At 44.2% G+C, this 22,978-nt stretch overlaps 2 protein-coding genes, 1 long non-coding RNA gene and 1 pseudogene across 5 annotated transcripts; 1 reads left to right on the top strand and 3 right to left on the bottom strand.

Annotated features, from left to right (window-relative positions):
• Positions 1-1,966: 1,966 nt before the first annotated feature.
• LOC109751144 (uncharacterized) lies at positions 1,967-9,488 on the top strand. 2 transcript variants are annotated; one of them, XR_005759077.3, is made up of 5 exons: positions 1,967-3,210; positions 3,286-3,615; positions 4,000-4,179; positions 4,270-4,549; positions 8,840-9,488. It is a non-coding gene; the product is annotated as an uncharacterized lncRNA (long non-coding RNA). The 2 variants fall into 2 exon arrangements; XR_002230043.4 differs by having other exon boundaries at positions 1,971-3,210; positions 3,310-3,615.
• On the bottom strand, positions 4,769-9,198 carry LOC109751143 (uncharacterized). 2 transcript variants are annotated; one of them, XM_073500870.1, is made up of 4 exons: positions 8,996-9,160; positions 8,225-8,337; positions 5,587-8,154; positions 4,769-5,506 (listed from the first exon to the last, which is right to left on the bottom strand). In XM_073500870.1, exons 3-4 carry the CDS (start codon positions 7,922-7,924, stop codon positions 5,124-5,126), a joined length of 2,721 nt encoding a protein of 906 aa, XP_073356971.1. In that variant the 5' UTR covers positions 7,925-8,154; positions 8,225-8,337; positions 8,996-9,160; the 3' UTR covers positions 4,769-5,123. The 2 variants fall into 2 exon arrangements, with proteins under 2 accessions (XP_073356971.1, XP_020165634.1); XM_020310045.4 differs by having other exon boundaries at positions 5,587-8,337; positions 8,996-9,198.
• A 6,623-nt stretch (positions 9,489-16,111) lies between the features above and the next one.
• On the bottom strand, positions 16,112-16,820 carry LOC109751150 (uncharacterized; annotated as a pseudogene).
• Positions 16,821-21,822: 5,002 nt separating this feature from the next.
• On the bottom strand, positions 21,823-22,653 carry LOC109751156 (uncharacterized). The gene has a single exon (XM_020310051.3). It carries the CDS (start codon positions 22,383-22,385, stop codon positions 21,999-22,001), a length of 387 nt encoding a protein of 128 aa, XP_020165640.1. The 5' UTR covers positions 22,386-22,653; the 3' UTR covers positions 21,823-21,998.
• Between the last annotated feature and the right edge of the window lie 325 nt (positions 22,654-22,978).

Below are 22,978 nucleotides of genomic sequence, written 5' to 3'. Positions count from 1 at the left end.
CCCAGTCACCCTTGCCACGTTTAGTTGTAGCTTTTTCAGTCTTTTCATCTTTCGTTTTCATTTTTCTGTTTCCTTTTTGCCTGAGCAGTTTTTGTTTGTTTGTTTCTTCTATTTTTTTCATTTCCATTTTTAATTTTTTTGCTAATAATTTTTCGCGAATACTTGAATTTTTGTTTCAAATTCGTGATTTTTTTGAAATTTCATGAACTTCCTTTTGAAATTTGATCAATATTTTTTCAAATTCGATGAACTTTTTTTCAATTTGATGAACATACTTTCAAATTTGATGAACTTTTTTCAAAATTGATGAACTTTTTCAAATTTCTGAACTTTTTTGAAAATTTGATGTACTTTTTTCAAATCAGTGAACTTTTTCTTACTTTCTTTTGTTTCTTTTCTGCTAAATTTTCTTTAAATTCGTGATTTTTTATTCAAAATTGATGAACTTTTCTTCAAGACCGATTAATTTGTTTCAAAATTCAATGAACTTTTTTCAAATTCGATGAACTTTTCTCAAATTCAATGGACTTCTTTGGATTTGATAAACTTTTTTCAAAATCGATGAATTTTTCTCAAATTCGATGAACCTTTTTCAAAGTCGATGAATGTTTTCTCAAATTTCGATTAACTTTTCTCAAATTCGATGATTTTTTTCATTTCAACGAACTTTTTTCAGAATAGATGATTTTTTTCTTTTTTTCAAATTTGATGAACTTTTCTCAAATTCAATGAACTTTTTTCAAAGTCGATGAACGTTTTTTCAAATTTTATAATTTTTTCTCAAATTTGATAAACTTTTTTTTGGATTGATGAACTTTTTTTCAAAGTCAGCAAACTTTTTAAAATTCAATGAACTTTTCTGAAATTAGATGAACTTTTCTCCAATATGGTGATTTTTTTCCAAATTCGATGAACTTTTTTTCAAACGATGAATGTTTTCAAACTCACGATCATTTTTCAAATTCTTAAAATTGTTTCTCAAATCAGCGAACTTTTTTCCATGTTAATGAACTTTGTGAATATCTGAACGTTTTTCTAATTCATGAACTTTTTTTGAATAGACCAATGTTCCTTTGCTTGTTCATGAACTCTTTTTGAAATCTGTGAACTTTGTCTTTTTTAAGAAAATCATGTTTATCCAAATAGACTTTCCTTTTTTAAAAGAAAATCACATTTGTCCAAATTGTTATCAAATAATTCCAAAAATATAATTGATACACAAATAACACGACTATTGTTATTCTTATAATGTTCGCGCTTCTGTTTGGAGCATTTTTGTTGTGAGCAGCGAGCGCTTTGGTTTTTGCCACGTCATGGGCCGGCCCATATTAGGAAGTGCGTGGGCACTGAAGGCGCAGGTTAGGAGCTCTTTTTTTTTTCACATATCTATACCAATATAAAAAGATCCAAAAGGGTAGATCCAATTAATCTCGGCATCAAATCATGTCAATCCAACAATGTAGACTGTTTCGATATCGAGCGCTCAACACGTTTAGCGTGCAGTTAATTTCATGCCAAAAATAGTGCTAATCACATAATAACACACAAATAATATTCTACTTAATATCCGCATGCACTTAATATACTTCTAAATTAACATGCATTACACGTACATATTGACTAGTAAAAACAAAAGAGCAACTAGTTAACGAGCGTTTGTTTTGCAGCCTCGCAACGATCAGCGTCGCTTGGTGCGCTCTCTTCGGATTTTATTATTTATTTTTATTTTTCCGCACGCGTTTTCGACTTTTAAACGGGTTTTTTACATTTCAATTTTTCACCGGTAATCCTTAACTTTTGGATTAAAACAATTTGAAATTTTTTTTACGTGAAAAACACGTTTTTTTTCTTTCGCAAGAGTCATGGTTTTGCTTTCGCAAGAGTCACAGCCGTGCCTCTCGAAACGAAAAAAACGCGTTTTCTGTTTTTTTCCTTTCATGAGAGGCACGGTTTTGCTTCCGAAGAGGCACAGTTTTGCTTCCGAAAGAGGCACAGTTGTACTTTCGCGAGAGGCACGGACGTGTCTCTCGGAATTTTCTGTTTTTTCCTTCCGAGAGAGGTACGGTTTTGCTTACGCTAGAGGCACGGTTGTGCTTTCGGGAGAGGGACGGACGTCTCTCAGAATTTTCTATTTTTTTCCTTTTGAGAAAGGCACGGTTTTGCTTCTGCTAGAGGCACGGTTGTGCTTTCACGAGAGGCACGGCCGTGCCTCTCGGAAACGGAAGAAAAATGCGTTTTCTTTTTTTTTTCGCGAGAGATATGGTTTTGCTTCCACGAGAGGCATGGGTGTGCTTTCGCGAGAAGCATGGCCGTGCCTCTTCGGGAATGAAAAAAAACATGTTTTCTTTTTTCTTTCTTTCTCGAGAGGCACGGTTGTGATTTCGCGAGAGTCACGGGCGTGCCGTTTTTGGAAAGGGAAACAACCCGTGCTCCCGGTTCAGTTTTTTCGTCCGGCTTTTTCGTGAATTTTTTTTTTCATCAAAACCTATCAACATGGGATCTAGTTTTAAAGATCTCGACGCGAAGAATCCAACGATGAAAACGGTTCGAGATTTGGACGCACGGTTTAAGAGATAAAACGTTTTGAATAAACGAATCTACGAAAAAAAGAAAAACTTCCAGGTTGCAACAAGTGGTACACATGCAACGCGCCACTTGTCGCAACCTGAGGAGGTGGGAGTGATCTTTACAATGAGTACTTCTCAACTAGTGATTTCGTCCCTAAAAAAACTAGTGATTTTGTAAAAACAATTCTAGTTCTTTTAGACAAACGGGTTGTGCCTTGCCAGCATGCGGGCCTGGCTCGCGGCCCTGGCACGGCCCCAGGCCCGGCCCATTTAGCCACGTGCTGTGCCGGGCAGAGTCGAGGTGGCGAGGTCATGATTAGACCCGCCCTATGTTGAATCTCCGTCCCCGAGCTCGTCTCCCCGCCCATGCCCATCTCGCGCGACCACTCCGGCGCCACCGCGTGACCCCTCCTCCCGTAGCTCTGCCTCACTGTGCCATGACGCATCATCGCCGGCTGCTGCGTGCGTTGATGTCATGATGTGTGCTCGCACCGCGTGCGCGCAGGTGTCGTCGAGCTGGATGGTGCACACCAGGTGTTCGATCAAATGCGTGCCCTTGGAGATGCGCCAACTAATCTCGTTTTCGGCCGTGGCTCCGTCAGCATCGAGTACGGTAATGGCGGCGCTTCGTGGGAGAAAATCAGTGAGTTCCCCGGGCTCTCATTTGGTACACAGCTCGAGCAATTGTGCATCTTCTTCTGCTCTGAAGCCGCCGTAGAAATATATTTGCTATGTTTCTTAGGTACCTGTATATAGAGCGTGGCTTGCTGCACGGCGAAGAGACCGCAGATCCAATAGCTGGGGCGGAGTACTTACTGAGGTAGCCTTTGGGGATCAGATGCCTCTCCGGGTCTGGCGGATGTGGCCGTTCAAGCACCCTACTGTATCGCCCGCATCCCCAGCCGGCTGTGCCGAACCAGCCGGTGGCCGTTGTGCGGTCTCCGGGCTCCGGGCACGATACCGGACCGGCCTGCCGGTCCAGTTGTCCCTGATCCGAACCGCTCTGTGGATGCCTCTCTCAACGTGTCCCGGGTGGGTGGAAGCGCAGGTACAACCTTTTTGTCTTTGTTGATACTGAATTGCAGTATGAAGAATTCTGCGAATTACTTAACTGCTGTTCACCTGTTCGATGTTTCCTTACTATTATCGGAGAACAAGACCAGCTTGGTGTGTCCTGTAGTTTTCGCTCAGAAAAGTGCACTGGAAACAAATCCAGCATTTTTTTTGCAGAGACATTATCCATATCCCCAAATCCAATTAACGTTTTTGAATCAAGGAAAAAAATCCAACTATAATAGCGTGCACTTATTTTTCTCCTCCAATTTCAACCCTATCCTTTTCCCTGCGGATATGGTTTGTGGTTCTGATCAGCACTAAAAAGTCAATAGTGATCGTTTTTAGTGGGTTTGTATGTCTTGGTGGCATTTTTCAGGCAGCACCATCCAGCTGTACGCGATGAAGAGTGGTCATTGTAAACCGTGTACCTCCACTCGTGGCGGCAATCAGGAGTTTTCCTCAAGGAGCGAATTCTGCAATCTGTACTCGTGGGAGTATGGTGTTCGTATCAGGAAAGTGTCACCAAAACGTCCCAGAGATTGTTTGCAGTTGTGCAGTGAGTCCCTATTTTTTCACTTTCTACTGGAATGAAGTGCTTGCGGATTTATGTGCAGGAGTGTGAATTTACATGGTGGTGTTTCTGCAGGGCAAGCCGGACAGGGAGAACAGTTCATCCGCTAGAACAAAGTGCCCTGCGATGCTAAGCCTGTTAAGGACGGAAGATGGAGGCTGGTATGGTATTTATGTGCGCACAGGGTGTTGCATAACCATGAACGCCTCGGAACTTGTGCGGAGAAGTTAAATTAGCCCCACTGATAGACGTTGCAATCTTGAAGTCAGAAGTGCCTTCACGACCGGAGCAAGCGCCACCCGGACCAGACTGGCATTTCACTTGAGATGGTGTTGTGATGACCTCCTGAAGTATGGTGAGTATTGAATATCCTTTCTCCATCTTTTTTTTTCTTGTAGAATAGAAGATATGTATATTGAACTTTTTTTCCTTTTTGTAAACACACAAAAGCTTCGCGCGTCATACATCAGAAGATTAAACACAGTTAGATAGAACAAGTTCCACTAGAAAAACTAGCCAAGAACAACATCGGACGGGTCCGATACATCCCAACTCAAATGCAATACAACACCAATTTAAAATCTGATGAGATATAGTGTCTTATTCAAACTCAACCCAGATGCGACTTGTATCCGCCTTCCATTTACACAACTCTTTTTTAGAGAGTAGGCTCGAAAGCCCGACTTGGCCTAGGCTAAGGCCTTCAACACTCGTTGGACCTCTCTGAACAAATTACATATGTATATGTAACTAAAAGATAATGGCTAGGCAGAAACTAACATATACAACACCACACTTGGAATGCAAAACATAACCACTACAAAGCAAATTAAGCATGACGCCGCTTCAGGGGGGCTGACCTGGATGTTTCAGGTGCTGATCTTGTTTCAGCAAAATGCTTTGTGTTATATGCAGTTGCAACAACTTCCTCAGTTTGTCTTATTTTTAACATAGCTATCCGTTATCCTGCGAATCGCAGCAGCAGCATCTCTCATGCACATTCTCTCTGTTGGTGCATGATTGCTGCATGATAGCGCAACCTTCATGACAGACAATATGGCATTTCTGCCATGTTCCATTGTGTTGCTTCCATCCTGCAGACTAGTCAGATTGGCTTCTTCAATGGAAAGTAGCACTGGATCAACAATCTGCATTAGCATCCCTGTAAATGCATTCTCGGCATGCTTATGCAAGGTTAACCCGTCTCTGAGCATATCATGAGTTGGTGCCATGCCTGTAAACAACTCGAGGATGACAGTTCCGAAGCTATATACATCTCCACATGAAGAAACTTGACCGCCTTCGCCATACTCTACATATCGTACACAAATATAGTCATTTTGCATGCAAAAATGTATGTTGCAGAGTGTAATGTTAGAAAATTTGAGCTACCTGGAGCTACATATCCAATCGTTCCTCTTATTCCAATGGAGCTCTTTGAATTAATCAGCTGCTCCGCTGCTGGTTCAGAAAGAATCTTTGCAAGGCCGAAGTCCCCAATGTGAGCAACTAAATCCTCGTTAAGAAGAATGTTGCTTGGCTTCAAGTCGCAGTGAATTATTGGTGGTTCACAGTTGTTGTGCAAATAATCTAATGCATCAGCAATATCAACTGCAATATTTAATCTCTGCATCAATGTCAAACCTTGCAGTTGCTGTGATGCATGTACATCAATGTGTAACCACCTATCTAGGCTCCCATTAGGCATGAACTCCAACACAAGGGCCTTGAAGTCGTTTTGGTCTGAGTCAGAGCTTGAGCAGCAAGTTATGACACTAATCAAATTTCGATGGCGGATCCTACCAAGTGCCTCACATTCAGCTAGAAAGCTTTTGGAAGATCCAGACTGTCGAAGATCAAACACCTTCACAGCTACTGTGGTCATAATGGTGTTTAGCAGCAAACTACACTTATACACTGATCCATATCGTCCTCTACCAATCAAATTGTCTGTAGCAAAGCCACTTGTTCCTTGGACCAATTCAGCATAAGTAACTCTAGGATAATTGTCATCCATAAGTTGAAATCCTCCCATGGTTGTGGACCGAGCTTTTGATTTCTTTCTTATTGTGAAGAAAACAAGCACCACACACAAGCATATAATTATGCCAGCAATTGGGGTAGCTATTGTGATAATCAAATTGCGTTTTCTCATGGTGTGTTCCATTGATTCTGGTGGGCATGGGGGCAAATGTAATTCTGAAATACCACCACAAAGCCCTGAATTCCCTTCAAATAGAAATCCGGTCACATTACTAAACACGCCCTGTGATGGAACTTTGCCATCCAGATTATTGAAGGACAGGTCTAATTGGTACAATGATGCCATGTTTTCCAAGCTTTCAGCAATATGACCAGACAAGTTGTTGTGTGCAAGATACAATTCTTTAATGCCGCCCATGAGTCCGAACTCTTGAGGAACCTCACCGGAGAGTGTGTTCTTGGTAAGATTTAGAAATGCCAAGCCTCGCATTTTGCTGATAGATGAGGGAATAGTACCACTAAAGGAGTTATGGTCCAACAAGAGTGTTACCAAGCTTTGACAATTGCTGAGTTCATTGGGCAGTGTCCCAGATAAGTTGTTCTGGGAGAGGTACAAGTTTGTAAGCGCTGTCAGACCGCCAATTTGAGGTGGAAGAGGACCAGTAAAGTAGTTGCCTTCCAAATCTAGGGTGTCCGACAGGGACGATATGTTAAAGATCTCTTTAGGCAATGGACCTGTGAACTTATTATATGATAAGTCGATTGCAGTTATCTCCTTGAGGCTCCCTAAGCTTGCTGGAAGAGGCCCCTCAAACTTGTTACTCCATGCACCAAGACCTAGTAGCTGTGTCATGTTTCCAAGGGAGGATGGAATGAACCCTGTCAACAGATTATCATGCATAAACAAGGCTTGTAGCAAATTTAGCCTTCCCATGCTTTCAGGCAAGACACCAGTAAATTGGTTGTGAGAGAGTGTTAAATAATTTAGTCTGACAAGATTGCTTATGCCAAATGGTATTGTTCCAGAAATCATATTATATCCAACATAAAGTACTTGAAGTTGTGCTGATAAGTTGCCAACAGAGCTTGGCAACACGCCAGCTAGCATGTTTCCAGAGAGCCTTAATACACGAAGGCGTGTGCAGTTTGTCAAGAACGTCATGAACTCCCAGTCCTGCGGGGTACTTGCCACGATCTGATTTTCTGAAACACTGAGGTATTTTGGGCAGAGCATTCCAATCTCCGGAGGCAATCTACCGGTCAAGCCGTTGAACGACATGTCTAGTCTATAAATCTTTGTTGCATTCACAAGAGAAGCTGGAAGGTATCCTGTAAACCTATTGGTGCCGAGGAGTAGGTCCTTGAGATTTGGGAGGTGAGCCCCCAAGTCTGAGGGCAGTTTACCATGCAACTTATTTGCTGCCACAGCGAAGGTGGTCAGAGAGGAAAGGTTAAAGAAAGCTGCAGGGATAGTGCCTGCGAGGTGGTTTTCACTCAGTATAATGGAGGAGAGACTAGTCATCTTGCCAAGGCCCTCTGGGATGACACCTTCCAGTTGGTTTGCAGCGAAATCGATTGTTTCCAGTGCTGAGAGGTTGGCAATTGACGGCGGGATTATCCCAGTGAACCTGTTCCTATACAGTTGTATGGTCTTCAGATTTGGCAAGCCTCCAAGCCATGCAGGGATTTCTCCGGTTAGCAAATTTAAATCAAGATCGACGCTCTCAAGACTGGAGCAGTTCTTCATGTCCGGGTTTATATCACTATCAAGTGAATTGCTGGAAAAGTTAAGATGTTGTAGCCGAAATAAACAGCCAACTGATGAAGGTATTCCTCCATGAAAATTGTTTTGGCTGAGGTCTAGTATTTTCAGAAACGTGAGGTTTCCAATTGATGGTGTTATTGTTCCGGCAAGGCCCTCCGAAGCGAGGTTCAGCACGGTAACCCTGTGCTTATGCTTGAGGCTGCAACTGACACCTGGCCATGAACAGAAATCAGTAGTTGTGTTCCATGCAGCTAGGGCACCTGGCTGGATGCTTAGACTTGCCTTGAATGCCAGCAAGGTATCCATGTCAGTCATGTTACTGAATGTTCTCGCCCATGCCGACTGGAGTACATGCGGCAACAAAAGCAGCAGAAGAACAGGGAACATCGATGACACTGGAAATCATGGAAGAAATTTCAGCTTTAATTAACTCCCACATGCTACACTCAATACCAGTGAACTGGTTAATGTAAGACTACTAATCTTATTGCCAAAGCTTCACTAATTTCATTGTTGGGACTTACTGAGTTTTTTTGTTACGAAAAAGTCTATTTTTGTCCATGTGAAGCCACATCCAGTATGTTAAACAATCTCATCCCAGAACATCCGGAAACTAAGATATCTTGCTACCCTCGTGCTTAAACATTCATTTGCTAATAAAGTCAGACCTTGTGCTTCTATGTGATCTTTTTCTTTTAAATAATACTTCCTCCGACCGGAATTAGTTGACGCTCAAACGGATGTATCTAGACGTATTTCAGTGTTAGATACATCCATTTGAGCGTCAGCTAATTCCTGACGGAGCGAGTACTTCATGTGTTCCAACTTTCCTTTGTTCCTGTTATAACTATGTATTGAACATGTGTGTCCTTGATAAATTCTTTTCATGTTTCACAGGATCTGCTTGCGCCCGTATCGAGCGATGGTCGATGGCAGTGATTATGCGGATTGCAGAACATGTGTTTTCCTTAACTGTGCACACGCTATGATATTTTCAAAGTATTGCTGTGCACAAATACAAAAGAGCAACTCTACGAGGCTTGGATCACATACCTTGTGTTGTATCCTGCTGCTGGTTTCTGAAGAGAGGACGGCGCCCTTTCCTTGCGGTTGCACACTGCGCCAGCAATCGGTATGTGTGAGCTACAGAGGAGGCATTGCGTTCATATGCTCCATGTAATTGCAATGCATGGGATCAGCTGGTAGGTCTTTGTGGCCACAATTTGGCCACTTGCGAGGGGACTTATTACAACTTTGGGGCTGTCGGTGTCGCTGCAGGAGACGGAAACGTGCACGGCAACGGCAAGGGTAGGAGTGTGTGGGCGTGGGGACATGCGGGAAAAGATGATGTGAGGAAGACAGCATCATGGCGGATCACTTGCACCAATATAAAGATACATGTCGGTTTAGTGTCTTTTGACTTTGTGGAGAATTTTTGTTTTAGCAGCTGATCATGTCATAGCGCACCGCGTAACAAAATACTTTGAATACTGATACAAAGGAGTTGCTATCCTATATTTATTTATAATTTCTATAGTTGCAGCAATTTTTTAGCAAATTCTACATGGTAGGATTTCCGTATGAAATTTTCCTTTAGAGCCATTTAGTTTACAGGAATATATCATATTCCTGTACATGATTGACTCTCATCCTTTATATTTTGAAAGAGAAAGAAACATGAGCTTAGACTTAATGGACAAAAATCCTATTTTGTGAGCCAAATGACATTTATCCTGTGAACCAAATAAAAAAAAAAGGAAATCCTATCATGTGAACCAAACATTAGGATTTGAGATACGTTTCATCACACTTTATATAGTTCTCCTATTCCAATCCTTCCAATCCTAGAACCAAAGAGGGCCTAATTTTGGTGCAAAACAAACATGAGATCCTATCTTATATGTTCTTCTCTTTGTATAAGTCTTGTGTTATTCATGTGTGACGTTCAAACGCTAGTTTTGGTGTTTTATGTGTGTTTTAGCTCATGTAACATGGGCGCATCTAGTGTGGTCTCACAAAGAATTTGCAGAAAGGAATTTTAGCAGTGCATATCAGAAAGTCGCTTTGGCTATCCTAAAAAAACCCGCTTTGGCTCCAAGGAGAGCTGTAACGAAATTTCAAAAATATTAACTTATATTGCTTGAAAATTTCCAAAAGCGATTGTAAGTGTTTATATATTTTTTGCATGGTATTGTAAGTGTTTATATAGATGTTTACTATATCTATATGAGGTTTCATGACTATATGTATTTTTATGGGGTGTATACAAAAAAGACAAATACATGAACAAAAATGGCTGTGTATTTTGTTGTTTTGGGACCGATTGTTGTCTTTTTCGCAGCACATAATATATTATATTATCTATTGAAATTTTACGGGTACGAAGATAACGTCCATGTGTACTCATAGAAATGATTTCAAAAAAAATTCAAAGTTTGAAATACCATTTTAATTTTTTAAAAATTACAGGCTCCATAGAACCTGGGAGCCAAAAAAGGGTATTCTTACGTATTTTCATTATACTCATTTTGGTGCAGCCCAATGCTCGAAAATGGACACCCGCAGAATTAGGATTCAGCCTAACATGCCTACCCTAAAGCCTATTCCATGCACATAACCCCATCTCAACTCCCCATGACTGCTCCAACCCAGGTGTGTATTTACCGCGCAGGTCGACGGAGGGAGCTCCTGTATGATGCCTATAGGCGTCAAACAAGGGAGCTTTCGCTAAAGGGCAGCGAAAATGGGCTGGCCCACTTTACCCATAACCGATTTTCACCCAAAAAGCAAGTTGAAGAACCTACATATAGTAAAAGCCTATTAAAAATAGAAATTTATTTTGTGGAAAGTTGTGATTTTTTTGAATTCTGAACGGGTTTTTAAAATGTGATTTTTTAAAAAGTGAACAAACTTTAAAAAACGTGCAGAATTTTACAATACATGGACAACAGTTTTCAAGAAATGTCAGCATATATGAAATTATGAACCAATTTGAACTCCGAAATGGTTTATTGATTTTCGAAAAAAAAACTAAATTTTTTAAAAACTTGAGCAACTTTTTGAAACGTGACCAATTTTTTTCACAAATGTGATTTTCGTTTGTAATTTCAAAGAACCTCTAATGACGAATATGATTTTTAAATTTTGAACTTTTTGTAAAAAAAACTGAACAAGTTTTGGAAACTTTGAACAATTTATTTCAAAATGTGAAAATATTCTAAAAATTTCGAATCCCGCACAAGTTATTAGAATTGTGAAAAAAATTAGATGACTGAACAAAATTTGAAAAATGTTAGCAAGTTCTTAAAATATGAATACAAAATTTAAATATCGTAACAGATTTTGGAAATTACAAACAAATTTGAAAACCATGAACAATTTTGAAAATTTGAATAATATTTAGAATTGAGATGATTTTTTGGAAAAGATGAAATTAATAAAATAAAAAATAAATAGATGAAAGAAAAGAAATAGAAAAAAAAACAGAAAAAGGGAAAACTAATCTTTTTTTGCATGTAATACGTGTCTCATTTATATAAAATAAAGATCAAGTTACAAGGCACGTAAGCACCGACCATACAAGACTGAAAAGATAGGAAAATCCTATGCAAAATACCAACGTCTGTCCCTCTCCTACGACACCACGGAAGCAGCCACCAATGGGTAAAAAGACAGATCACCTCTCGACCCAAGCTCAACGCGGCTCCATCGCTGATCAGCAGCTTTGTGGACCTCCAAAGTAGTTTGCCAGAAGCAAAACCATAGCCGTTGAAAGAATCAGACCGGGGCAATATGTCCTCGGACACGCCATCGAACTTCAGAACTGACACCCCCGCATGACGACGACGTCGGAGGAGGAAACCAGAACTGTCAGCCTTCAACCACAGACCCAGCACAAGATTCTCCATCTTCCAGCTGTCACTTGCGTAGACAACCGCCTGCGCGTACTCCTGAACGACAAAACCTCCCTGCTCCACCATGACGTCGGAGACAACGCCATAGCAACGGGGACAGAGCAGAAGGAGAGACACACCTGATGGAGTCGTCGCCGCCGCCTCGCCAACACCATCCATGAACCCTAACGCTGCCGATCTGAAGGATCGGCAGAGACACGATGCCATCAACTCCGAGACGCCGCCATGAAGGGCACCGCCGGTATGGGAGTGAAGCTGAGGCAGATTTATTCGTCTGTGCGCCGCTCCCACCACCCCAGCGACGCACCACGACCTACAAATCCAAAACCTAACTATAGAGCGGAGGAACGAGGTCCCCCCTCCCTCCTGCCGCCGGAGCAGCGGCCGGAGGGAGAGGGGGCCAACGCACCGGCCGGTGAAGATCGGTGGAAGGAGATCGCCTCCCTAGTCGCCTGGCTGTTGGCGGCGGCTAGGGTAGGGAAAGCGTCCGTCAGGGAAAACTAATCAGGAAAAAGAGAAGAAACAGTGAAACACGACCGTGTACGGGCCCAAACTGAGGCGTCAGGGTAGGTGCCTTCACCGAAGCCGTCCAGCACAGGATCTGTTTTCTGGTTTTGGGAAGGTCCTACCACCTTCGCAGACCAGTTTTTTCGTTTTTCTGCCGGATTCGCATTTCATTTTAGTTTTTCATTTGCAATTCTACCTTTTCTTCATGTTTTTATTTACTTTTATTTTTATTTCTCTGTTTACCTTCATCTTTTGTGTCATTTCGGGGATATATTTTCACATTTGAAAATAATTTTTTTTTAAATCATAAACACGCTCTGTTCATCAAATTCAAAAAATATTCGCCAAATTCAAAAACTGCTCAGAAAATTCAAGAAATGTTCAACAAGTTGAAATTTTATTCATAATATTAAAAATTTGCTAATAGAATTCAAATTTAATCATCAAATACCAAAAATATTCATCACAATTCAGGCAATGTTCATCATACTTTTTTTTAATAAAAATTCATGAATTTTAAAAATATTTCGTCAAATAAAAATTTGTTCATCGAATTAGAGATATATTTATCAAATTCAAAACAGTTCATTGAATTGAATTTTATTCATAAAATAAAAGAATGTTCTTCAAAATTTAAAAAATGATCAGATTTAGAAATTGGTAAAAATAATATTGATGAACTTATCTTTATAATCAAGATTTGTTTTCGAATTACTGAACATTTTTTGGAATTTGGATTTTTTTAATCAAATTTGTGAACATTTTTTGAAATCCTAGACTATTTTTAAAATTTATGAACCTTTTTGAAATTTTAGGAATTTTTTAGATTATAAACATATTTTGGGAAACTAATATTTTATTTAAAGAAGAAAAAAATATAGGAAAATAAAAAATGAACGAAAAATGGGCGCCCTGCCCCGCACATGGGCCGGCCAAAAATGGTCCGGGGGAGGGTCGCATGGGTTGCGCGTGTTCGCGCTTTTTCTCGCGGTAGTCACGGAATAGGAGATCCCTCCAACCCACTTCTTAAGAAAGGATACATTTTAATGCAGCAGATTGGTTTCTCAAACGAAATTAGCCGCGTCGAACGCACAACACGTATCTCTCTCCCTTATCCTGAATACAAATGCATCTTCTTCACGATCGCGTCATCCATATCTCGTCTCCTCCTCCCCTGCCGTTGTAACCCGCCGGCACCATCGGTTGAGCCCACGCAAGCAGCCACACCCCTGGATAACCATTGGGGCCGGAGAGAACCGCCGCTGTTGCAAACCCGAGCAGGGGCGGCTGCTGGAGGATAGATGACATCTTAATTATTACACATTTCCCATTTCTATTTCTTGAGTTCATGTGTCCAAATGAAACACTAACCTTGCAACACAAATTAAAAGGGGAAACCTCGAGCTCAATCATGTGATAATTGGGCACACGTCGACCACCTTCCCCGCGCGACGTGTGTCCTATGGGATCCCGTGCCCACCACTAACGGCTTCAAGCCTTATCTCGTAGCGAAGCACCGTCCACTCATTTTTCCTATCATGGCCTTCTTCTTCCTCTAGCAAATCTCCCGTCGAACCCCCCATCATCGGTCGAGCGTTGTTGTGCCCACCACCACTGCTAAAAACCATCATTGACCAAGGAGAGATAAGGCTCCGCCACCACCGCTATTGTGGTTGCAACCCACAACAACACATTTTTTGCAAGTAGGGAAAAATCTCGGCGCCGATACAATGGCAATGGGCATGACCGCAAGGCAGGGCGGCGCTGCTACAATGAGTACGACAGGGCGATGATATGCAGTTGGGACTCATCTTGAGCATCTACGATGTTGTGGTGGTCGCCGGAATTGGCAACACAAATAATGTAAGAGGGGGGGGGGAGGTCTCACTTGAGGTGCTTTGGAACAGGGGGTTGTGTTGCAAGGAGGACTCACCAAAGGTGCTTGCAACAAGGATCATGCTACAAAATGCAGGGGGGGGAGGGGGGGGGCTTGCTAGAGGTGCTTTCGCAACATTGGTTGTGAAGCAACGGGGTTTGCAACATGGGTCACATTGCGACGAAGTTTGCAAAATGGATCATGTTGCAACATAGGATGGGTCGGGGAGAGAAACGAGTTGCACGGTGGGAATCACACGCATTGGACGGCTTGCGACCCGGCTAGTATTTGCTCTGGCCGACGTGTTGCAAATTAAAATCGATGCTAGCCTACCATTATAGCTTTTGTTATTTGCAAAGGAAATTTCAATAAAGGTACATGTGCTATGCATCTTATGTCCTATAGTTGACCATATATGTGGTCAAATTGTTGGAGAATGGAAAATTATTCCTGTTAGGCTGGCCATGGTGGTGAGTAACTTAGACTGGTAACACGCATTACTATTTTGAAAGTCATTGTTCATTGGGAGACGCTATGTGATGGTAACATATTATATTGTTCAATTTCTCTCTCTTCTCTTTACTTACTTGCCACATTATCTATTTTGCGTGTGTGGCATGTTATTACCTTGTTACTCCCACTATATGTCCTTTGATCGAACGACAACATCGTTAGTATGCCATGCAGCTTGGTGGGCCCCGTGTACCACTATATCTCCCCCACCTTATCTTCGCCTGAAGGGTTCGCGCCCATTTGTTTTTTCCTCAGCCTCCTCCCTTCTATCTTTGTCCTTCACCCGACAACCACCAGAGCACCCCTCCTCTTTTCTCTTTGTCTCCTCAGCCTACATTATGGGCTTCTCTCTCCAGCCGATGCGCTTCTCCCAAGCTCAGGGGCTGTCGCCTGAACCCGACCACCGCTGCCACATTTTCGGTCAAAGGAGGCCAGCTACCGCTAGCGAGCTGGGGTGGCTACAACAACACCACTGTCAGTTGCTGGTCACTACGTGTTGCTAGCGGAGTGGCATATCGGCTGACAATGCTGTGAAGCGTCGCCGTGTTGCAAAGGGACGCCGTCAAACGCGACATTTTGCAACATCTGAGCAGTTGTGGGAGGCGCCAGTAGTGCGAGCTTGCCGGAGATGTTTCCCAGGGCACCGATATTGCGTGAGGGCGACGACTGAGCATGTTGCAAAGCACTCGCCGTGCAAGTCTTTGAGCACAACATGACCCATATTGCAACCTGTGGATCGGACGGTTACCGTGTGGTGTGTCCAACGGCTCGTGACGCGGCCAATCTTTTTAAAGGTCATCAGTAAGGAATACACCGACCGTACATGAGTCAAACGGCCTTGTTTGGCACGGCTAAGAAGAGAGGGCGAGGCCACCACAGACTAAAAGTAGAGATACCAGAACATCTTATGATTATGAGAGTTTTGTGGCACACGGTGCATATTGCCTTTAACATTACTCCTCCGAATTCGGTCAGTACGTTATTTGGAACGTGGCTTGTTGGGATAGAGTCCGAAACAGCTAGACACATTCGCGTAGGAGTATGTGCTTTGTTGTGTACAATTTGGAACTACAGAAATGATTTGGCTTTTAACAGAACAACAAATATTCATTTTTTGCAGGTTTTATTCCGGGCTACTGCGCTTATCCGTATGTGGTCGTTACTCACTCCGACGGAGGCCAGGGAGCGTTTGGTTACTGGATCTGTCCGCTGATAGATGGTAGCGCGGAATATCTTCAATCGGTTTGGATGGCGGTCATGTAATAGGATAGGTGATTAGTTTACCTATCTTTATTATGCCAGCCGGTTGTGGCTTTTGGGCCTATTGTTTTTGACGTTGTGGCTCTTTGTGAGCTTGCCGTTATTTTGTTTTCAGACTATAAGACCTTATTGAACCTCTTTATTTATCTATAAATGTGGCCGTATGCATCGTTCTGATGCAGAGGCCGGGGAGTCCCCTTTTCGAAAAAAAAAGCACAAGAGTGGGGCTTGGGGGCATTTATACAACTTCTTACGGATCGAAAGCCTCGGAAAACGGCAACCGAATCTACACAAAAGAAAGAAAAAGAAAACGAAATCCAGCTAACGCAACCTCCTTCTATGTCCTCCACTCTCAACGCCATGGCGGTAACGGGAGAAATGAAGCCAGAGCTGCTGGAAGCCGAAGCGCATGAGGAAGAAGCAGAGCCTGCCCACCAACACCACGGACTCCACCAGCCACATCACGTGGTACACCACCTGCTCGCACAGCACGATCAGCACGTTCACTCGCGGCCGCCACCGCATCAGCGCCGACAGGAAGGCCCTCGCCCGGGACTTGGAATGTCGGTAGAGCACCGCCACCGCCAGCACCATTCCCGCTCCCGCTCACGGCCGCATTCCTAGGTGTTGGCGGCACTGCCGCAGCTCTCCAACGCTGCCTCCTTCCGCAGTATCAGTTCCGACGCCCCGCTGTTCTTGCTCTGCTGCTTGGCCGCCGGCTTCCTCAGAATGGTACGCTTCCGTATCCACTCGGCCACCTTCCCGCGCGCCATCAAATCTTGGCAATCCAAGTTGATCGAACGATCTCCACACGATCGAGTCAGTTGCTTCTTGTTCTTGTTGCTTGTTTGCTACAGCTCTGCATGTCTGACTCCTCCTGACCGAGCTTTATATGTTGGCGACTATAAAGGAAAATGATTCTTTGTCAGACGTACGTAAGCCTGGTCAATGAAGGAATGCCTCTGCTTGAGCCCGATGGCTGTGGGGTTTGCTGGGAAGATTCCGATCTCAAGAAATGCTCAAAATGCTGACGTTCTGATAGATGGCTTGGAAAGTGGATCGGAGAAGTTTGATTAACTAATTATTAATATGTCTCGTTAGTTAGTTAGGACCAGTAAGTTGAGCTCATCATTGTTGTTTGATTGGAGTATGCCGCCGTGGTGTCCAAGCCAAATTTATTCCGTTGATCGCTTCATCGTCTCTGATGTAAAAAAACATTGTTTGACTCTGATGACAGGAGCGATGACGCTAACATGCAGGTGGTGGCTAACTGTATGTCTGTATGATTGTTTTTTTCTTGTTCTTAAAAGGCATTGCTTTTGAAGACCTTTTATATTTTTCGGTTGCTGTATTTGGTGGTGGTTTGTGTGTGGCTGCTGGGAGGAGTCGATCACTGTGATGGGACCTTTATTTTTTTTCCTTTGGCTATGTGCATCCTGAATGTCGTTACGACATTTTGTATGTGCATCCTAAGTGTAATTGGTATCTTCGCGATACCCCTTACATATATCACAAGTTCATTCTCAAAGACATATATCACAAGTTCGTTACACACATTACAAAGTGCAATGTCCTACATACCATTAGAAATTCATACACATCAATCACAAGTTCAGGGTTATCCAGAATGACATATAAAAAATACATTGAATACTGATACAGATGAATTACTATATTAAATTCTTTTGCATTTTCTATGATTAGTGGAATTTTGTAGCAATTCTACATGATAGATTACTTTAAGAAATTTAACTTTAGAGCCTTTAGAGCATCTGTGTACAAAAATCTTAATAAACATATGGCTGGATTTCCCGGTCACAAACTGGCCGCCCAACTGGCCCACACGCCAAGCCAAAATGTCCGGGTTGTCCGACACTACCCAAACCTAACCCATATGTGGCAGATATGGGGCTGTCTGGATGTGCCTGGATGTGCCCAGGCCAGCCCCATCCGACTCCACTCCGCACCACCCCAAACAAAACCCTAGACCAGTGTTGAGCGCTCCATTCACAATCCAGTATGCTTCGATCTGAAGGAAATATTCCCTAGAGCAATAATAAAGTTGTTATTCTATATTTCTTTATTCATGATAAAGGTTTATTATTCATGCTATAATTGTATTGATCCAAAACTTAAATACATGTGTGAATACATAAACAAATACTGTGTCCCTAGTAAGCCTCTACTAGACTAGCTCGTTGATCAAAGATGGTTAAGGTTTTCTAACCATGGACATGTGTTGTCATTTGATAACGGGATCACATTATTAGGAGAATCATGTGATGGACAAGACCCATCCGTTAGTTTAGCATTATGATTGTTAAGTTTTATTGCTATTGCTTTCTTCATGTCAACTACATATTTCTTCAATTATGAGATTATGCAACTCTCGGATACCGGAGGAATGCCTTGTGTGCTATAAAACGTCACAACGTAACTGGGTGATTATAAAGATGCTCTACAGGTATCTCCGAAGGTGTTTGTTGAGTTGGCATAGATCGAGATTAGGATTTGTCACTCCGAGTATCGGAGAGGTATCTCTGGGCCCTCTCGGTAATACACATCATAAGCTTGCAAGCAAACGACTAAGGAGTTAGTCACAAGGTGATGTATTACGGAACAAGTAAGAAACTTGCCGGTAACGAGATTGAACTAGGTATGAAGATACCGACTATCGAATCTCGGGCAAGTAACATACTGATGGACAAAGAGAATTATGTATGTTGTCATAACGGTTCGACCGATAAAGATCTTGGTGTCTCGGTCATGTCTACATAGTTCTCGAACCCATAGGGTCCGCACGCTTAACGTTCGATGACGATATAGTGTTATATGAGTTATGTGATTTGGTGACCGAATGTTTTTCGGAGTCCCGGATGAGATCACGGACATGACGATGAGTCTCGAAATGGTTGGGAGGTAAAGATTGATATATAGGATGATGGTATTCGGACACCGAAAGTGTTCCGGGGTACCGGGTACATATCGGGTCACCGGAAGGGGTTCCGGGCACCCCCGGCAAAAGATATGGGCCTAATGGGCCAAGAGAGGAAACACACCAGCCACCAGGGGCTGGTGCGCCCTCCATATGGGCCAAACCAAAGGGAGAAGGAAAGGGGGAAGAGAAAGGAAAGGGGGGGGGGGGATTCGGCCTCCCCCTCCTCTTTCCTTCCCCCTCTGGTAAATAAGGAAGGGGGGGGGGTGCGGCTGGCCTAGGAGGAACCCAAGTAGGATCCAGTCCTACTTGGGGCGCCTCCTGGCCTCTCCCCTCTTCCTCCCACCTATATATATGTGTGTGTGTGGGGGGGGGGGGGGGGGGCTAGCATATCCCAGACAATTGCCTAGCCGTGTGCGGCGCCCCCTCCATCGTTTACACCCTTGGTCATATTTTCGTAGTGCTTAGGCGAAGCCCTGCGAGGATCACTTCACCATCACCGTCACCACGCCGTCGTGCTGATAGAACTCATCTACTACCTCGACGTCTTGCGGAATCAAGAAGGCGAGGGACGTCACCGAGCTGAACGTGTGCAGAACACGGAGGTGCCGTGCATTCGATACTTGATCGGTTGAAGTGCGAAGAAGTTCGACTACATCAACCGCATTGAGAAACGCTTCCGCTTAGGTATATGAGGGTACGTAGACACACTCTCCCCCTCGTTGCTATGCATCTCCATGGATAGATCCAGGGGCGGAGCCAGGATTTGGGTATAGCGGGGGCCAAGGCAACTCGGAAAAAATTTGTCTAGTGCTAAAAAAAAGTATGCGCAACTAGAACATTGATACAATTGTATTCATTTAAATTCAGCCAGAAAAATTTCAATACAATAAAAAATAAAATACTTTCTCAGATCATAACTTAGTTGATGGGTAATTAAATTTAGTGGAAATTATCATGCAATTCTGAAGCAAGTCATCTCCCCTTGGACTGGATTGATAACTTGCACTTTAGATTATCAATAGATAGAGCAACTGAAACAACATGCTTAGAAATCGAATTAATCCTTAAGATGTTTGGCGACGTTGTTCTATTCATAACGGTTCTGCAGATTACACAATCAAAGAAATTAAAAATCAATAGCATAGTAGATCACACAATCAAGATAATTAAAAATTGGATGGACAATTTCGTTGTACATAAGATGGGGATTGAGAGACTAATAGACAATACTCCGGTCGAATTGACTAGTTGGCTTGACCACCGGAGAATTGGAGTGTAGTATGAAGGATTTCCCAACGCGGAGCCGGTGTCGCCTAGTTTAATCGGACTAAATTTAATCAGGGTTAGTGAGGCAAGAAGGAGCAGCGACGGCGGGCTGGCAGCCTTAGAGCATAATGCCAAATATTGACGACTACTTGGTTGGCTACGAGTTGTTTTGCCTATCTCACATAAAATTGTCAATAGTTGACAAATCTTGATATTGCCAATAGTTGGCAATACCAACATTTGGCAAGCCAAATATTGGCAACAAACCAATTATGCTTTTAATCACGAGGGCTAACCTATTCTTTTAGGGTAACGTCATGGCCTAATGGGCTAGTAGTTAGTACGTAGTAGATGGAAAAGGAGGCCATGGCATTAGTGGGCTTTTCTATGGCCTTCCTTTCTCCAGAATTGTTTTACTCTCTCCGTCTGGGCCAGGGGGGGGCCAAGTACGTAGACTGATCCAATCTCATTGCTAATTACAGGTAGCTCGAAGCAAAATTGTCGATCGTTAGGGGGGGCTAGGCCCCTGCTCGCCCCCTTGGCTCCGCCACTGGATAGATCATTGCGTATGTGTAGATTTTTTTTTGTTTTCTATGCAACGTTTCCTAACATGATTCCCATCCCTTCTCCTCACCACACCATGATGGTCCGCTCTGGCAACGGATCTGGCAACGAGTTTGACACCATGAACTGAGACGTGCTTCTCAAGGAGGAATCCAGCCTCACTTGCAGGTGAGGAGCTCCTCGTTCAAATTGACCTCCGCCAGTCACGGATGATTAGAGGCGGGAGCTTGTGTTCCGCGCCCTCCCCGGTGGTTCGGTGGCTTAGCCCAAGCTATGCACGCCTATCGCAGTACCTGCCGACACGTCATGCTCCGCGCACGTCACCTTAAGCACCTGCTCCGACCGGCCGTGCTGGGAGCTCGTCCCCGCACCGCCAAGCCTGCGGTGGCGACTCTCGAATATGAGGAAAGGGCAACTCGCAGTGCGACACACATGATGCGTGGACGGCGTGCGGCGGAGGCCAGATCTAGCCGGTCCGGCTAGCGGTCCACGCCCGTCACGCTGCCCTCCGGCTCGGGGGACGACCTCCTCCGCAACGCCAACCGCCGTTCCTTGACTTCGACGGAGATAGGCACCCTCCACTGTCGCATTGCGGCTCGACATCCAGGAATGTGAGCTCGCAAGGTAGAGGGCGGGCAACGCAGCGAAAGCCATGCGCCTCACCAAGGATGCCACGACACTCGCCCGACTAGTCGCAACCGCCGGAGTGGGTACCCCTAGCCGCACCATGATGGGATCTCGGGGAAGGTGGTGGGGAGGGGAACGCAGCGCTAGACAGGGATGAATCTGCCCCGCCGCCACCATCCCGGGGCCCGGTCCGGCTTTGCCGCCCAGCCCTCTGGTGGTGGTGGTGCGAGAGCTGGTGGAGGAAGGCCTCCCGATGGCGCGGCGGCTAGGGTTCACCCGTAATGCCCATGGAGGCATGGAGGACGATGCGGCGGCCGTGCGTTCTATTCTGATCAAATAAGATCCGCTCAGAAGAAGAAAAAGAAATACATGAATATCTTATGATCATGAGACATATACATTTAGCTGAACCAACGAAGAAATTTCTTTATGCACAGAAGTGGGGCTGAAGGGCATGTACAACTTTAGGGATTGAACGCCTCGGAAAAACGGCAAACGAGTCTGCACAAAATTAAGAAAATTGAAGGGAAAAAAAGTCAACGCAATCTGCTTCTCCACCCTCAACTCCTTGGCGGCAAGGGGAGAATGGACTCAGAGCTGCTTGAAGCCGAAGCGCATGAGGAAGAAGCAGAGCCTTCCCACCAACACCACGGACTCCACCAGCCACATCATGTGGTACACCACCTGCTCCCACAGCACGGCCAGCACGTTCACGAGCCGCCGCCACCGCAAAAGTGCCGACAAGAAGGCGCTCGCCCAGGACTTCGAGTGCGCCGGTGACGCGCCGCCACCGGCGCACTCGAACGTATCATTCCCGCTCCCGCTAGGCGCCCCGCTGGAGCTGCTCCAGCTCTTCGGCCCCGCCTCCCACGGCAGTATCGGCTCGGACGCCCCGCTCTCCTTGCTCCGGCGCCTGCCCGCTGACTTCCTCTGCATCGCACGCTTCCGTATGCACTCGGCCACCTTCCCGCGCGCCATGAAATCAATCCAAGCTGATTGAACGAACGATCTCCACGCGATCAAGTATGAGCTGTTTCTTGTTGCTTCTCAACTACAGTTCTGCCGCACGTCTGAGTGTGAACTCTGACCTCCTACTCGTCTCTGGCCCGAGCTTTATATGTTGCAACGTCAGCGCCGTGGGCCAGTCTGAGTGCGTAGACTAGTACCTACGGGTTCATGGATGGAAATGGATAGGAAGATGCGAAAACAAACGATAACAAGAGCTAGGAAGACGATTCCAGGTCAAACAGACGCCTGGTCCATAAAAAAATGCCTGCTGAGGCTGACGCCTCTGGGGTTTGCTTGGAAGATTCTGATCTGGAAAACCGCAGACGTTGTCGGCTCAAATTGCTTGGGAAAGGGGATCAGAGAGTTCGTTAAGCTCATTATTGTTGTCCGCCATGCTCAAGCCAAATTTATTGAGTTGATCAGATCGTCATGTCTGATGTAGTAGTACAAGAACATGTGAACCCTATAATTGTTCTTCTTTGCATCTAGAAACTCGCCGCTCAAATGCATGCATCTTCTTCCTCTTTTGTCTTCAAACGCATGCATCTCAAGTACTAGTTCGT

Source organism: Aegilops tauschii, chromosome 6, assembly GCF_002575655.3.
Source record: "Aegilops tauschii subsp. strangulata cultivar AL8/78 chromosome 6, Aet v6.0, whole genome shotgun sequence".
Lineage (NCBI taxonomy): Eukaryota > Viridiplantae > Streptophyta > Magnoliopsida > Poales > Poaceae > Aegilops > Aegilops tauschii.
The sequence above is the reverse complement of the archived record's forward strand: the minus strand, read 5'-3'. Positions and strand labels throughout refer to the sequence as shown.